Source organism: Sorex fumeus, unplaced genomic scaffold (assembly GCF_029834395.1).
Source record: "Sorex fumeus unplaced genomic scaffold, SorFum_2.1 ptg000078l, whole genome shotgun sequence".
Classification (NCBI taxonomy): Eukaryota; Metazoa; Chordata; class Mammalia; order Eulipotyphla; family Soricidae; genus Sorex; species Sorex fumeus.
The window spans coordinates 4,004,541-4,021,298 of record NW_026606135.1 but is presented as its reverse complement, the minus strand read 5'-3'; the positions used below and the strand labels follow the sequence as shown (position 1 = coordinate 4,021,298).

At 39.9% G+C, this 16,758-nt stretch overlaps 1 protein-coding gene across 1 annotated transcript in view; it reads left to right on the top strand.

Moving 5' to 3' along the window:
* Nucleotides 1-16,758, top strand: part of FRMPD2 (FERM and PDZ domain containing 2) — a 106,066-nt gene that overhangs the window by 57,850 nt on the left and 31,458 nt on the right. Inside the window, exons 15-17 of the mRNA XM_056130435.1 lie at nucleotides 4,924-5,050; nucleotides 10,848-10,875; nucleotides 11,827-11,839. Of these exons, the coding sequence (XP_055986410.1) occupies nucleotides 4,924-5,050; nucleotides 10,848-10,875; nucleotides 11,827-11,839 (168 nt within the window). The remainder of the gene's footprint in view (nucleotides 1-4,923; nucleotides 5,051-10,847; nucleotides 10,876-11,826; nucleotides 11,840-16,758) is intronic.

The following is a 16,758-nucleotide window of genomic DNA, read 5'->3' as shown; positions in this document are numbered from 1 at the left end:
GGCCGCCAGGGGGAACAGGCCAAGGCACGAAACCTATTCCCACCCGGGTTGGCCCAGCAGCGGTAACCTACTGCAAGGACCGGATGCATTTCTGCCTAAAGCCGCTGGGTTTTGAGATTTGTTTCTGAGTCTCTGGGATCATGGCTGTTAAGCAGTTTGATCAGGAACCAGAGAGGCCATGTCTCCAATTATACAGCTGAGCTGGAGGTGGTTTGTGGGTGTGTCTCCCACATACCTAACTTTTGGCTGTTTACTTTCTTGGTAAACTTTGCCCCAAGTTTTTGGGGTCTGGCCAAAGGCACAGCAGCAATTTTGGGGTATTTTGAAGGCACCACCAGGCTGCTGATGCACTCGCCCCACAGGAACAGATTGACCTGCTGGCGGCACCATACCCCCGACGATTGGGAGGTTTTAAGTACTAAATTGAAGGTTTTTTTTCTGTAGTGTGGCTTCTGGTTCTGTCCATTTCAAACCTTGTTCCCCTCCAAATCCAAACCACATACTTTTGCTGTTGGGTTTTGGAGAGCTCAGTCATTTCACATGGTCACTGGCCTTCTCTGAGGCTTGGGTGACACTTCTGGAATGTCTGACAATAAAACTATTGCCAAAGAGACCACAGGCCACATGAATGAATTCTGTCAGCTCTATAGTAACTGAATCCGCATCTCACCCTCTCCTTTGTGGAATCTGGTTCCATATTATAAAACACCACCGCTGGTGGTAAGTGGTAGCAGTTGTCCTGAAAAGTCTGCCATGTTGAGACTGGTGAAAGCATCTTACTTTCGTGCTTCATAAGAGTACTATCTTAAATTAAGAAGCTTCTGCACCTCAAAAGATACAATAACCAGAATACAAAGACAATCTACAGAATGGGATATTTACCCAATAACCATCTGATAAAGACTTGATATCAAGAATATACAAAGCACTGGTTGAACACTACAAGAAGAAAACATCTAACCCCATCAAAAAATGGGGTGATGAAATGAACAGGAACTTTCCCAAAGAAGAAATCCGAATGGCTAAAAGGCACATGAAAAAATGCTCTACATCACTAATCATCAGGAGATGCAGATCAAAACAACAGTGAGATATCATTTCACACCACAGAGACTGGCCCACATCCAAAAGAACAAAAGCAACCAATGTTGGCACGGATGTGGCGAGAAAGGGACCCTTCTTCACTGCTGGTGGGAATGCTGACTGGTTCAGCCCTTTTGGAAACAGTATGGACGATTCTCAAAAAATTAGAAATTGAGCTCCCATTTGACCCAGCAATACCACTCCTGGGAATATATCCTGGAGAGGCAAAAAAGTACAGTTGAAATGATATCTGCACTTCTGTGTTCATTGCTGCACTATTCACAATAGCCAAAATCTGGAAAAAACCGGAGTGCCTGAGAACAGATGACTGGTTAAAGATACTTTGGTACATCTACACAATGGAGTACTATGTAGCTTTTAGAAAAGATGAAGTCATGAAATTTACATACAAGTGGTACTACATAGAAAGTATCATGCTTAAGTGAAATGAGTCAGAAAGAGAGGGATAGACATAGAAAGATTGCATTCATCTGGGGAATATAAAGTAACAAATTGGGAGATTAACACCCAAGAAAAGCCAAGATAAGTACCAGGAGTTCACTCCATGGCTTGGAGGCCAGCTGCACATACTGGAAGAGAAGGCAGCTCAGATAGAGAAGGGAGCACCAAATAAAGAGTGTTGGGAGGATCCTCCCAGGATGAGAGATGCATGCTGAAAGTAGACTATAGACCAAGCATGATTGCCACTCAATGCCTCTTTTAAAAACCACAGCACACAAAAGAAGAGAGAGAACAAAAGGGAATGCCCTGCCACAGGGATGGTGTGGGATGGGGAGGATTTGGGGGTGGGAGGGATTCCGGGAGCATTGGAGGTGGGAATGGGCACTGGTGGAGGGATGGGTACTCAATCATTGTATAACTGAAACCCAAGCACAAAAATCTGTAAGTCTACAACTGTACCTCATGGTGTTTCACTAATAATAATATTAATAATAATAAGTACTTATCACATGGCAGGGGCTCTCCTGGGACTGGCTGCCTACTTGAGGGCCTGGGAGCCTTAGCCATGTTAGCTCTGACAATTACGCCTCTGCTTGGAAGAATGTTACTGCTCTGGAAAGATGGGCCAAATCAAACAAACTAGGCTGCGAATTAACAGCAACGTCAAGGAACCTACCTCCAAAATGGATAAAACCTTGCTTTGAAAAACAAAGCAGAACACGACTTTAAGGAAGCATCATGGCTGTAGGTACTGCAATGATAGGGGTTAAAATATGTTTTCATATTTGACAATCTTGACCGGAAGATGTCACCATTCCTAGCTATTTGTCACCACACACTTGGTGTTGATTGGAAACTTTTCCTGAGGTGGGGCAGAATTGCCTACTTGTCTTTTCCATGTAATTTAAGCATAGTAATATAAATAAAGTAATAGTTGAATTTAAAAAATGAGGTTCAAGTTCAACAGCAGTAGCTTGTGTCTGTGAAAGCTTTCAGGCAGATATAAACTTTCTATTAAATGATGTTATCAAAATAGAAAAAAAATCTAGACTGCTACAGTTGAGACTTGTTTAAGCTTTCAGTCAAGAAGTCGAATAAAATTTCACTCTCTCATATTTAATGCTTTATAAACCTGTTGTCCAAAAGTTTTGCTGAGAGTTTGTATCGTTTCCTTTTAATCTGGTTTTCTTTTTTCTTTTTTTGTAGTGCCAGGCATAGATCATGCAAGACATGAGTGCTACCACTGAGTCACATCCCTAGCCGTCTGAGAATTTATGAGTTGTAGGAGCTGTGTACAAAACTGGTGTGTGTATGTGTGTGTGTGTGTGTGTGTGTTATTCTCTCTTTTCAGGCTTAAGAAATAGTTATTAAATAATTACTTTCTTCTTTAATTTTTTCAATTAATTTTTTTATTGAGGCATTGTGATTTACAAAGTTATTTATGATTGAATTTTAAGCATACAATGTTCTAACACCAATTTCTTCACCAGTGTTCACGTCCATCAACCATTGTCACCAGTTTCCCTCCCACCCCCGACCCTGTTTCCATGACAGGCACTTTTATTTTTTCAGGCATTGTGATTTTTTGTTTCTGTTGCTAACCAGCACCACCTCCTGCTCCAGAGAGGTCACTTCCCTCCACCATTGTTACAGTGTTCCCCCACCATCCTAAACCACTAAGCTTCCTGTTGAAGACCAGTTCTCTAGTTCTCAGCTTCTGTCACCTTTATTAATTTATTATTTATTAATCCCCTTCTATGTCTCTTTATATTCCACATTATCTAAAAATGATATCTGAGTGACATTAATATAAAAATTATCAACACAATATGAAAGCACATCAATGTTTGGATTACAAACAAATATTCAACTTTGGAAACATATGGATAAAATGAACAATAAAGTAGTTTAAGAATTAGTATAATTTGCTGGAGCGATAGCACAGCGGGTAGGGCGTTTGCCTTGCACGCAGCCAACATGGCCGACCCAAGTTCGATTCCTCCGCCCCTCTCGGAGAGCCCGGCAAGCTACCGAGAGTATTCGATATGCCAGACACAGTAACAACAAAGTCTCCAGTGGAGACGTTACTGGGCCCGCTCGAGCAAATCGATGATCAACGGGAGGGCCTTTACTTTACTTTAAGGAAGAATTATTAAGACTAGCAGAACAGCATCTATAAATTCTGAAAAAACACATTATCTAAAAACTACTCTATAGAATAAAAATCACTTGGGTTAAATTTATTCACATTATTATAAGGAGACATTCTGTTTGTCAATAAAAGAACATGTAAAGAATAATCAGGTTATCTAAAATTAGGTTAATGTTAAAGAGGAGTTCTCAGAGGAAATAACAATTACCTGCTTTTTGTTAATTCTGCTTTGTATGTAGAATTTTATAGAAATGGTGATTATTATGAATTAAAAGGGATCAAGATTAAAGAGGATCAGGAGTTTAGTCATTTCTTTAAAGTATATATCCTATATTAACAAAGTTACATGGATTTAAAGTTTTTATTTAAATAGCTACAATCACTAAGATAGAGATTTTATTTGAAAACTATAGGGTGAATATTTAATAAAATTTCTTTGTTGCTTTGTTAGAGTTATGCATAGCAAAAAGTTAAGATTTTTACCCCACAAGGCTCCAGATAAATAATCCCAGGTAGAAAACTCTCCTGAATTTATCTTAGTCAGCTATGTAAGTATTTATTACTTTGTATGTATTCTTGAAGGCATAAATGCGAAAAAGCATTTTAATGAAGTCACCATAATTCCTACAATATTTTGAGCACTCTGGGATGTATACTCATCTGTAGAATTAAGATAATGACAACCCTTGCTCCACCTCTACTATTTGTAGCTTTGAAGATGCAGTTAATTGATGCCTCAAAAAAGCACTTAGAACAGATCTCATACTAAAGGGCAAAAACAATGAGACACATAAGGTGCTTTTTATATTTTTGCAATTTTATTAACTGAGATTTCCCTTCCTATGTCAACTATGTACAATGAAAACTATAGGTATATTTAATGATCTTTCAAAATGCTTACCAAGGAATCTGTTCGCTTTTGCTGAAGGCCAACTGAGTATCTCACTCATTTCATGTTTTCACCTGGTGTCTACTTAGCAGATAGGAATACCTGAAAAAAATTTGATTTATGACTGAAGGAAAGATAAAAGAAGGGAATTTACTTAACTGAAAATACTGGGTCATCGCTAGCCATGATAACACTGGCCCTGTACTCTGGATGCTGAATCTATTGCTACCCAATTCAGGACTCCAGCATTTGATCACTGTCTGGATAGTTGTGCTTCAATGGATGGGTAATACATATTAAGAGAATTCATATATTAAAGTCTGTTTGCTTCCTTCAGCGAAAGAAGTTTACCATCACAAGCAGCATCACTGGGAAAAAGCACACATTTGTCACTGATTCAGCCAAGACCTGCAAATATTTACTGGGTCTCTGCTCTGCTCAGCACCGATTTAATGCTCAGATGAGTTCTCAGGGAATTGCAGCTGGTGAGTAGACAGTATATTCTCCGCTTCCTATCTGGCATGCTTGTTATTTCATTAAAACCATAATTTATGTAATTAGACACAATTTACCTGGAAGCCTCCAAAACATCTTTAATCTTCCCAAACCGAAGAAATACAACATTTTAGATCCATAATAATGGGAAAATAATACAAAAACACAAAATTTTAAGCGGAAATACAACTTTCTCTCTTAACATTGGTAAACATTGGAATAAATAATATTGGGAGGGTTAGTTGCAAAATCTTTCTATATGTGTTGGAAAGACATATATTTAAAGCCTTAAATTTCAGGTTCTTTTGGCTATGTAATTTGAGTAGTATATAGATGTTTATCCTAAGAATAATAAATATAGAAGTACACAATATTTTATGCTCACGGGTGATCCCTGGAACATTACTTATAACAGTGAACATTTGGAAGGAAACAAAAATATCCAAAAGCAGAAGACTATTTAAAGAAATCATAGCACATCTATTTAATTTAGATGCTAAGTTCAGTTTTTTGGGGAGAGTGATGCCATTTGAAAGTGACATGATATGGTGCTAAGTGAAGAAAATCAAGATATGAAACTGTATCTCGTACTGTCTGATAGAACTTAGCATGATGACAGAAATATCTACACCATTCTATATGCAAGTTACAGCCAACATGCATCTACAGAGCACTTGAAAAGTGGCAAGTACAAATGAAGAACTACATTTTAAAATTCTATTCAAATTTAATTAAAATATATTTAAATGTAAGTGGCCATGTATGCTTACAGCATGGTTTGGGGCACCCTGATACTAGCATGGCTTATTTCAACATGTTAGAAAACACAGAGAGATAAAGAAAATGAACTTCTCCAAAGTTTTATTTATTGACTTTGCAGGTATGATTGTTTTTCTTCGGTGTACTTTTCAGTATATATCAAACTTTCAACAATCAAGTTGCATAATCAATACGAGTAGAAACAAAAAGATTAGTTAAAATGTGACCACACTTCACATAAGCCTAGTTAATGTTTACTGAATATTTAGGAAATGCTAGGAAACTATTTAGTGCTTTTCCCAGGCATTGTGCTAAGTCATTAAATGAATGATCTCTTTCCTACTTACAACGTATTATCTTCTTTAAGTGCAGTTGTCAGGAAGTCCAGAGGGAAGTAACTAGCATTACGGGGAGAAGAAACAGAAGCTTGGAGAATTTAAGTAATATGTCAGATGGTTGGTGGTGGGAGAGAATTTGAATCAGTGACTCTCCTAGTCTAGTTCCTATGCACTTCACTCCCCAAATATGGCCCTTTAAAGACCTGGTTAGCATGAAATTTGAGCCAGAAGGATTTGACTTTGAGTGCTGAATTTATCACATTTACTTCTGCTCCCTGGCTCCATATTCAGTGTTGATTGCTCAATAGAAGTAGTAGTGGCAACTCCTGCTCTTGGAGATTTTGTATGGGGCCAGAATATTCATGTGGATATTGTGTCACTGGGCCCTGAGGTCACAGGATAGGGGATTAACTGGAAAATAAAATTGCTGAGAATTTTTATGCAGAACTAAATAGAAAATAAAGGTGGATATTATTTGCAGCAAAATAAAAATAATAAATATTTAATATAAATGTCAGAGTGACATTATTAGGATATTTTCAGGGAACTGGAGATAATGAATGTAAATTAATTATATCCTATTTGCTATTGCTGAGATGCAGTGTAAAAAACATCACCGACATTGCTTTTATTGCTTTTATTGCCTGATATCAGTGAACATAAAATATTTATAAAAACTCCTTGGACTCACTTGTGAAATTGTTACTACTAAACCTCATTTGCCCATAATACACTTTTCCCAAACTGCAAATTCTCCCATTATATGAGTTTTAGGAAACCTACTATTTACATGAAAAATATTTTAGACAAATTTTGACACAGGTTGATGCTATTTTATTTTTTCTGGATTTATTGACATATATGAAGCATATATGAGTTTAAGATATAAAATATGCTGATTTGATACATGTTTATGTTGGAAAATGATGACACAGTAAGATAGTTAACAGCTCCACCTTCACAGAATTTCTATTTTCTATGTGTACTGATAGCATTTAAAATCTATTTTTTAAACTTTTAAGTATGTAATAATACAGTATTGTTAAACACAGACAAAATGCTGAAACTAGTTAATCCCAGAATTTATTTATCTGATGACTGGGAGTTTGAACCTTATGGTCAACATTTCCCCATTTCTACCATCCCAGTCTCTGGCAACTGCCATTCTGTTCTTCATTTCTGTGAATTCAGGTTTCCACATCTCACTTATTATAACTCCCTCAAGGTCCATGTATGTTTTTGCAAATGGCAGATACTTTTCTGTTTTAGGATAGAATAATATTCTATTGTATACATAGTCCTGGGCTGGAGCCATAGCACAGCAGGTAGGGCATTTGCCTTGCACTCGGCCAACCCAGGTTTGATTCCTCCGTCCCTCTCATAGAGCCCAGCAAGCTACCAAGAGTACCCCGCCCACATGGCAGAGCCTGCCAAGCTATCCATGAAGTATTCAATATGCCAAAAACAGTAACAAGTCTCTTTTCTTGTGGTATCTTTGTTTCCTTTTGGTATTAGAGAGATATGGGCTTCATAGAAACTGTTTGGGAGAGTTTCTGTTTCTTCAATTTCCTGGAAAAGCTTGAGAAGAACTGGCAATAGGTCCTCTTTAAATGTTTGGAAAAATTCACTAGTGAATCCATCTGGACCTGGGCTTTTGTTTTTGGGAAGACTTCTGATTACAGTTTCAATTTCCTTGATGTTAATAGGTCTATTCAGGTCCCTGGATCTTCTTGATTCAGCCTTAGGAGATTATAGGAATTCAGGAATTTATCCTTTTCTTCTAGGTTCTCTTGTATCGTGGCATACAGACTTTCAAAGTAGTCTCTGATGATCCTTTGAATTTCTTTGGTTTCTATTGCTATATCCCCCTTCTCATTTCTGATTTGGTTTATCAGGGTTCTCTCTCTTTCTTTGTGAGTCTTGCTAGTGGTTTATCTATCTTGTTTATTTTCTCGAAGAACCAGCTCTTGGTTTCATTAATCTTTCAGATTAATTTTTTGGTTTCCATGTCGTTGATTTCTGCTGTAAGTTTATGATCTCTTTTCTTCTGCCTGATTTGGGCTCCTTTTGTTGATCCTTTTCTAAGATCTTGAGATGTGAAGTCAAGTTGTTTGTGTGGGTCCTTTCTTCCTTCCTGATAAATGCTTGCAGAGCTATAAATTTTCCCCTGAACACAGCTTTAGCTGCATCTCATAGGTTCTGGTAGCTCGTGTCTTCATTCTCATTTGTTTCCAGGTATCTTTGATTTCGTCCTTAACTTCCTTCCTGACCCACTCGTTGTTAAACATTGAGTTGTTTAATTTCCAGTGTTTGATTTGGTTTCCGTGTCTGTGTATCTGTGTGTGATTCACTTCTATCTTCAATGCATCATGGTCTGAAAAGATTGTTGATACTATTTTTATCTTCCTGATTCTATTGAGGTATTTTTTAAAATACATTTTTAATGTATTTGTTGAATCACGGTGAGAACAGTAACAAAGCCTTTCAGTTCAAGTCTCAGTCGGTCATACAATGATCAAACACCAGTCCCTTCACCAGTGAACATTTTCCGCCACCAAGAACCCCAGTATACCCCCCTTCCCACCCACCTCCCACCTGTGTGACAGATTTCTACTTTACTCTCTCTCTCTCTCTTTCTTTCTCTCTCTCTCTAGGTTGATTACATTCAATATTATGACAAAAGACCCACCACTGTTATTTGGAATTTTTCCCAACATTTAGACCTGCCACAAAAATATCATTAGAAAATTTGTTTTCTGATGTTGATTATGAAGAGCACGTGATGTTGTGTGGCCACAATATATATTCCAAATATTAGAATTTGGAATTCTAATATTTTAGTAAAAAACCTAGAGGGATTACTGCCAGAATCCCCTGGGTTCCGAGATTAGTATGTGTGCCTCTGGAATCCACGGTCAGTCAGAAGCTGGAGGAGGCATTTGAGGGTGGCAACCCGGAGCATTGTCATGGCGAAGAGCAGGGCCGATTCCACCCCCCATCCCATGAAGCCCCATATGGCTCATCAATGCAGTCACATACCTGGCTGTTCATTAGGCTCTAAAAAATGCAGGACACCATGTCACCGCCGCACAGCGGGACAGGTGGAGGGACAGACATCCTTCCCCTCCCAGGGTGGCATAGCACCATAGTTAAATACACAGTCCAGATGCATTTCAGTTGGGCATTATCTTTTGCTCAGATTTTCCTACCACCATTCAAGCCTGATTTTCAGGGAGAAATGTTGGATGATTTACTTTCCATTGATCATGTTGCATATAAGGAAATGTCGCGCAACCGCTTATGCAGTCGCACAGTTCAGAAAAAATGTCCTGGTACCCGCATGCCAGAGCCATGCTTGTAGAAGCTCATGGTCACCGGGATTCCATCTGAAGAAAGCGGGGAGACAGCACCTACCCCATCTGGGACCTCCCAGTGATATCGGCTCTGTTTGGGGCCCGGAGAATTCTCCGGGAGCTGTGGGGCCCTCCAGCCGGTTTTCTTCTTTTTTGCTGTGTGTTGTAAGATGACCCTATTGAGGTATGTTTTGTGGCCTAGCACATGGTCTGTTTTGGAAAATGTTCCATGTGCACTGGAGAAGAATGTGTATTCTTTTTTGGGGGGTATAGAGCCCTGTATAGGTCTATAAGCCCTCTCTCTTCTAATTCTTCCTTCAGAGCCAATGTTTTCTTGCTGAGTTTTGTTCTTGTTGATCTATCCAGAGGTGATAAGGCGATGTTGAAGTCTCCAGCTACTATTGTGTTGCTAGCAATGTCCTTCTTAAAATCTGTTAGCAGTTGTTTTAGATATTTAGCTGTTCACTCATTAGGTGCATATACATTTAAGAGTGTGATTTCTTCCTGTTGTACGTATCCCTTGATGAATAGAAAATGGCCTTCGCTGTCCCTTCTAATCTTTTTCAACCTGAAATTTATGTTGTTGGATACTAGTATGGCCACCCCAGCTTTTTTGAGGGAGCTGTTTGCTTGCAGGATTGTTTTTTATCCTTTAACTTTGAGTCTGTATTTGCTCTGACTGTTGATGAGTTTCTTGTAGGCAGCAGAATGTTGGGTTCTGTCTCTGAATCCATTTTGCCACTCTGTGTCTCTTAATTGGTGAATTTAGACCGTTGACATGGAGAGAGATTATTGTTATGGGGTTTTGTGTCATCTTTCTGTAAAGGTGTGTTGTGCTTGCAGGGTTTCTCTTGTCTTATAGTAGGCCCTTTAGCCCTTCTTTTAGGTTTGGTTTTGAGTCTATGAAGTTTCTGAGCTGCTGTTTATCCAGATAATAGTGTATCGTTCCTTCGAGTTTGAGTGAGAGTTTAGCCGGATAGAGAATTCTTCGTGAAGCATTCATTTCAGTGAGTTTTTTCACTATATCCCACCATTGCCTTCGGTTTTAGAGGGTTTCCTCTGATAGGTCTGCTGTGAATCTAAAGGGTGCTCCTTTGTATGTGATTTCTTTCTTTGACCTTGCTGCTTGCAGTATAGTCTCTATCCGTGGCATCCATCATTCTAACTATGATATGTCTTGGAGTGTTTTTGTTAGGGTCTCTTAGTTGGCACCCTTTTGGCTCCTTGAATCTGAATAGCTGTATTGTCCAGCTCTGGGAATTTTTTAGCAATGATTTGTTTAGCCATGGCTTTCTCACTGGGATTGTTTCCCTGAGATTCTGGTACTCCAATGATTCTAATGTTGTTCCTCTTGGAATCATCTCCTAGGACTCTGATTCGCTCTAGAGCTATTGCGGTCTCTTGTCATTGTTGTTTCCTGTTGGCTTGGTGCAGCTGATCTTCCAGCTCACTGATTCTGTTTTTAGCTGTGGTCATTCTACTGTTGAGGGCACAGACTAAGTATTTTTAAAAAATTTTTAGTTGTAGACTTACAAATTTTTGTGCTTGGGTTTCAGTTATACAATGTTCGAGACTAAGTTTTTTATTTCATCTACAGAATCTTTTATTTGTGACATTTCTGTCCATAGCTTTCCAATTTCTGCTCTCATTTCTTCCCATAATTTCTCTATTGTTTCTTTCATGTCCTCCTTTAATTTACTGGACATCTCTCTCTCACTGTTTCTTTGAGTTCATTGAACATCTTCATTACTTCATATCTGAATTCTTTCTTAGAGAAGCCCCTTAGGTGAGTAGCGCCTACTGAGGCTTCTGGACTCTTTTCATCATCCTCCCCACATGGCTGGGATTTGCATTGTTTCTTCATGTTGGTTTGGAGGTATGGGGACGAAGATGTTACACGAGATTTCTGGGTATGGGTAAACTACCTGTGGCCGTGTAAGCGTTGGCTGGCTCAATATTAGGCCACGCCCATTTCTACAGAATCCACGTCCACTTCTGAAGAGGCCACGCCCCCACGGGTACCTGGTGTGTGTGTCGGGGTAGGGGACCAACAGAAAGAGGCTCAGGGATCCTGAGCGTCCCAGGGTCCTAGAGGATGCCTGGGGCGCATGTGCAGAGAAAGCCAAGTCCCGGGTTTGAATACTGACAGATCATAACAAGTCTCACAATGAAGAAGTTACTGGTGCCCACTTGAGCAAATACATGAACAATGGGAGGACAGTGTTACAGTGCAGTGTTACACATAGCCATGCATCACTTAATGCTTTGGTTAGTGTTGGACTGTATATAAGACAGTGATCCTAATAGGGTATACAATATAGCTAAGGCATGTGATAGATAATCTAGGTTTGTGCATTTATACTCTATGATGTTCATGTAATGACAAAATCACCCAACAGTGCATTTCTCCAGAACATTTATCCCTGTTGTCAATTGATGCAAGACAGTATGCACATATTTTAAAAAATGTTATCTGACAATGGACCCTGAAATTTCCATGTCTTGGATATTGTGAGTAATTATAATCCACATTGAGGGCAGATGTCTTTTTGAGGTTGTACTTTTAAATTTTTCTTTGGGTAGTTATATATCCAGAAGTAGAATTATTGAATCATATAGTATTTCTATTTTTAGCTTTCTGAGAGCCCCCCCTTATTGCTTTCCACGGCCATTTTACTAATTTACATTTGAATCCACAGTGCACAAAGGTTGCTTTTCCTCCATATTTTCACCAGTACTTGTTATTTCTTACCTCTTTTTTTTTTTTTTTTGGTTTTTGGGCGACACCTGGCAATGCACAGGGATTACTCCTGGCTCTGCACTCAGGAACTACCCCTGGAGGTGCCCAGGGGACCATATGGGATGCTGGGAATCTAACCCAGATTGGCCTCATGCAGGGCAAATGCTGTGCCTGCTGTGCTATTGCTCCATCCCCTATTTCTTACCTCTTGATAATAGGCATGACGTGATATCACATGATATTCTTGATTGGCATTTCTTTTTTTTTCCCTTTTTTGGGTCACACCTGGCAATGCACAAGGGTTACTCCTGGCTCATGCACTCAGGAATTACTCCTGGCGGTGCTCAGGGGCCCATATGGGATGCTGGGAATTGAATCGGGTCATCCGCATGTGAGGCAAATGCCCTACTCGCTGTGCCATCGCTCCAGCTCCTTGTTTGGCATTTTCCTGGTGAATTATGTTGCTAAGAACCTTTTCATGTACCTGTTTTGTTTATCTTGGTTAGGAAACTTAGACATTTTTATTTTCCTATAGAATTTTCTTTGTATCAGAAACTGTGTCTGGAGATATGCCAAACACAGTAACAACAAGTCTCATGATGGAGACGTTACTGGGCCCGCTCGAACAAATCGATGAATAACGGGAGGACCATGACCGTGACCGTGACATCTAATTGAGAAATGGCTATCATCACCCCATACAGATCTCAAACTCATCGTGTCTATAATTGAGCTCATCTTCACTACTCCCTCTACCATGATCATCATGCTGAAACTAGATCACCCACCTTCACTCTTAAGGATATGGAGAGGATTTAGAACTACACTTTCTCTTTCCACCCAAGCTGCCATCAGGTGCTCTTGAACAGTTCTTTACTATGTTCTCTCTAATTCATCCTGTTAAGTAACTTTTCAAAAGGATAAATTTAATTACATTTTTCTATTCTTTTCAGAATATTCTTTTCAGAGCACTGTCAGTGCTCTCTGCTGTCTTCAGAGACAAGCTAGTATTTTAAAGGATGGCATATCAGAATATTTTCATTCTGACCCAGCCCTCACTTATTTTCGACCTTGATTTTTTCACTCTATTCTCCAGTTATACTGCATGCCAGTTTTCAGGTTGCTGAACCTGTGAGGAATCTTAGGAACTCTTGCCCCTGTCTACAATACTTTCCCTTTTCCAGCCTCAGGGAATCAAAATGAACTCAATGACCCAAGGAAAAGCTACAGAGACCTCTTTTCCAAAGAATCTCCTATCATACATAAAGTTGACCACCTCTTCTTTTATGAAGGTTCTGTCTTCTCCCTATCATTATTGTTTGTAGAAAAAACTGCCACCTGGTTGGCAGTTGACTGGGAGCTCCTTGCCATCAGGGAGGGCTTTAAATTCTTCAGCACAAAGAAGACATATGTAAGTGGGAGGTTGTTCATGTTTATTTAACAAACGGCTAGATGATTAGTGTGGAAATATAATCATGCACTAATCATTTCTCTATTTTATTATATTTTAAATTATTTTTGATTATTTATATTTTTAATTATTGTCAGTAGTGTTGCGACAAACATTATTGCCAGAACTTCAGTATCTTGTATTGCTTCATTTAAAAAATTAAATTTAATACTTAGCGTTATATTACTTTAAGTTAATCCTGGGAGTGTAATTATTCTGAAGACTAGAATATTTCTTTTCTTCCTTTGGTTTGTTGTTGTGATGATGGGGTATCACACACATGTCCTCAGTTGTGATACTCAAAGACTTGGTTGCATATGCACTCACTTTTTTGTTGTGGTGGTTTCTTACCAGAGATAACATGCTTTGGCATGGTATGAGACATCATAAAGAGAGTGTCACTGGGATCATAGACGGTGCATAGGGCAGTGCTGGGGCTCAAACTCTTGGCCTCACTCCACCAGGGAGCCATCCAGAGTCCCCTGCCAAGGCAGGACTCTTTTGTAAGGCGCTTGTTGTATTCCTGAGTGCCATTCCTATGCCCAGCATGGTCCCTCCTGTTCTGTTATTTCTTTGCCAGGATAGATATTATGTTTGTATTTGTTCATTTGTAAGTAAAGCGGATTTTTCACCGTTGTTTCATTTGGCATTTTTTTCGATTGTTGGGAAGCTGAACATTCTCCAAATATATCTTAGTCATTCTTCTGTGAACTGCTCTGATAAGCATATTACTTTATATAAAGGCACATTTGGTTTCCTGGGGACAGAGAAAAATCACTAAGCTTTGATAAGTCCATAATTTCATGAATAAATCAGACATGATTTGTTAGTATTATGGAGTGGGACCCATTGTTTGTTTGTTTTTTTCAGCCCTTTCACTGGGGAGCTGGGTGGCAGGGATGCTCACCAGAGCTTTTATCTGTAATACTGCAGATGTGTAGAGGGATGTCAGCATCTCACCCTGGATTCATCCCATTTATGGCCCTTTGCTCTGGGTGGGTTCTGTACCTTTGAACAACTGTGTCTAGGGGCCGGGGAGGTAGTTCAGGGGCCAGGGACACAGGCCCTGCATGTGTCAGGGTCTGAGTTTGGTTCTTAGCACTCCCTGCCCTTTTCCCACACCAACACTGTTGGGTGTATCCATGGAGAGGCCCCCCATGCATTTCTGGCTTGGTCCCCAGTGCCACTGTGCCCAAGCAGTGCCAAATCACGGGACCAAGCATTGAAGCATCTGGTCTGTTTGGCTAGATATCATTGTGTGCACAACCTGTGCACAGTTTGAGATGCGCTATCCATGTGCCACCCCTTACCATCACTCCCCAAGAGAAAAAAGAAAATCTTTGACTAACATAGACTTCAGCCCTTATGGTCCAGACTGCCGCAAACATTGCCTACTACTTCTCTGTTGCCAACTTTGTTATGCGTCGCCACAGCAGGTGGACAGAAACCACCCACTTACCTCACTAAGTCTGTGGCTTCAGATATTTCTGCCTCCTTTCCTTCTATTCCTGAAAATGTAACCACTCTATACTCTACTGCCCACTGATCAATCCTTCCTGCTCTGTTTGCACATCCCACTGAACTGCTCTAAGCAGAGGCCTGGGAGTAAGAACAGAAGTCCCGCCCACCCCAGAAGGGCCCAGTACTTCATACTGAGGAATACCAGATGCCAATGCTTAACTCATTTTCTTGTCCACCTGACCTCAGCATGTGGCCCTTATCCTGTTAATGGGGCTTCCTCCTCAGTTCCCAGATGTTCTCTGCCTTGCTGAGACAGAGTCCTTCATAGAACTCATGGAGGCTCTCTCTTCTGTCTACCATCTGGGACTTCCTTTTCAGGGAAAGCCCCTTTTCCCTGGTTTACAACTTCCCCTCAAAGGCTTCCTGTTATCCTGCTAAAACTCTTTGATATGCTCTGCCACTGTCTGATATATTCTACCACTATCATTTCTCCCTAGGATATCCCCCATGATATTACTGCCCACGACTAATAATATGTCACCGATCAATGGTACCTTTGACTCCTGGAGATCGGAAGTCTGGGAATGCCTCAGATAAAACTTCCATGCTGTTTTTGGCTTTGAATTCTTTCACTTGCATTTTCTAGTGTGAACTATAAACCTTCTGACTTTTGTATAACTTCTGCTATACCACATGCTAGCCCTGGAACTTTGAACAAATGATTAACTATTTTTACTTCAATGTTTTTCATCTATAGCATGGTAGCACTATCCTCCCATTGTTCATCAATTTTCTTGAGTGGCCACCAGCAACGTCTCCATTGTGAGATTTGTTTTACTGTTTTTGGCATATGGAATACGTCATCAGTAGCTTGCCAGGCTTTGCCGTGCAGGCAGGATACTCTCGGTATCTGCTGGGCTCTCTGAGAGGGACAGAAAAATCGAACCTGGGTCATCCATGTACAAGGCAAATGCCCAACCCGTTGGATTATTGTGAGGGTGAAATGGGACAGTGAAGACATTACTTCTGTGAACTGCATGCAAGCATTCAGTCAATCTGAGGTGTTGGTATTGATGTTACTGCTATTGTTATGTGTTAGAACAGGTTCAAGCTTTGGAATAAGAAATGCTTCAACTTGTAAAGACACAGCAGGTCATTTTAAGTTGCCTGTGGTATTTTAAAATGTCCATGTAGATAAGTGATGGTATACAGAAAGTCCCCAACGAGTAAACCTTACCACACCACACCACACCACACCACACCACACCACACCACACCACACCACACTATACCACATGGAGAACTATGAAAGTACTGTGGGGCAAGCATTTTTTCCCCTCTTGGTTCTAGCAGAGAGCAGATGGTCTGAATAGAGTCATAATTTCTTTGCATTTTTTTTACAAAAAAACAAATTGGAGTTTGCACAAAGTCTTCTAATTTAATGGACTTATCTACTAAATCCCAATTTCCTGTGAATGTCGTAATGAGGTCATGCAAATCTCTCACCTCCATGGTCTCAAGTTAGGCTCTTCATCACTCATTGATTGCTTCTTTCTATGTGAAGGGAGAAAGGGGA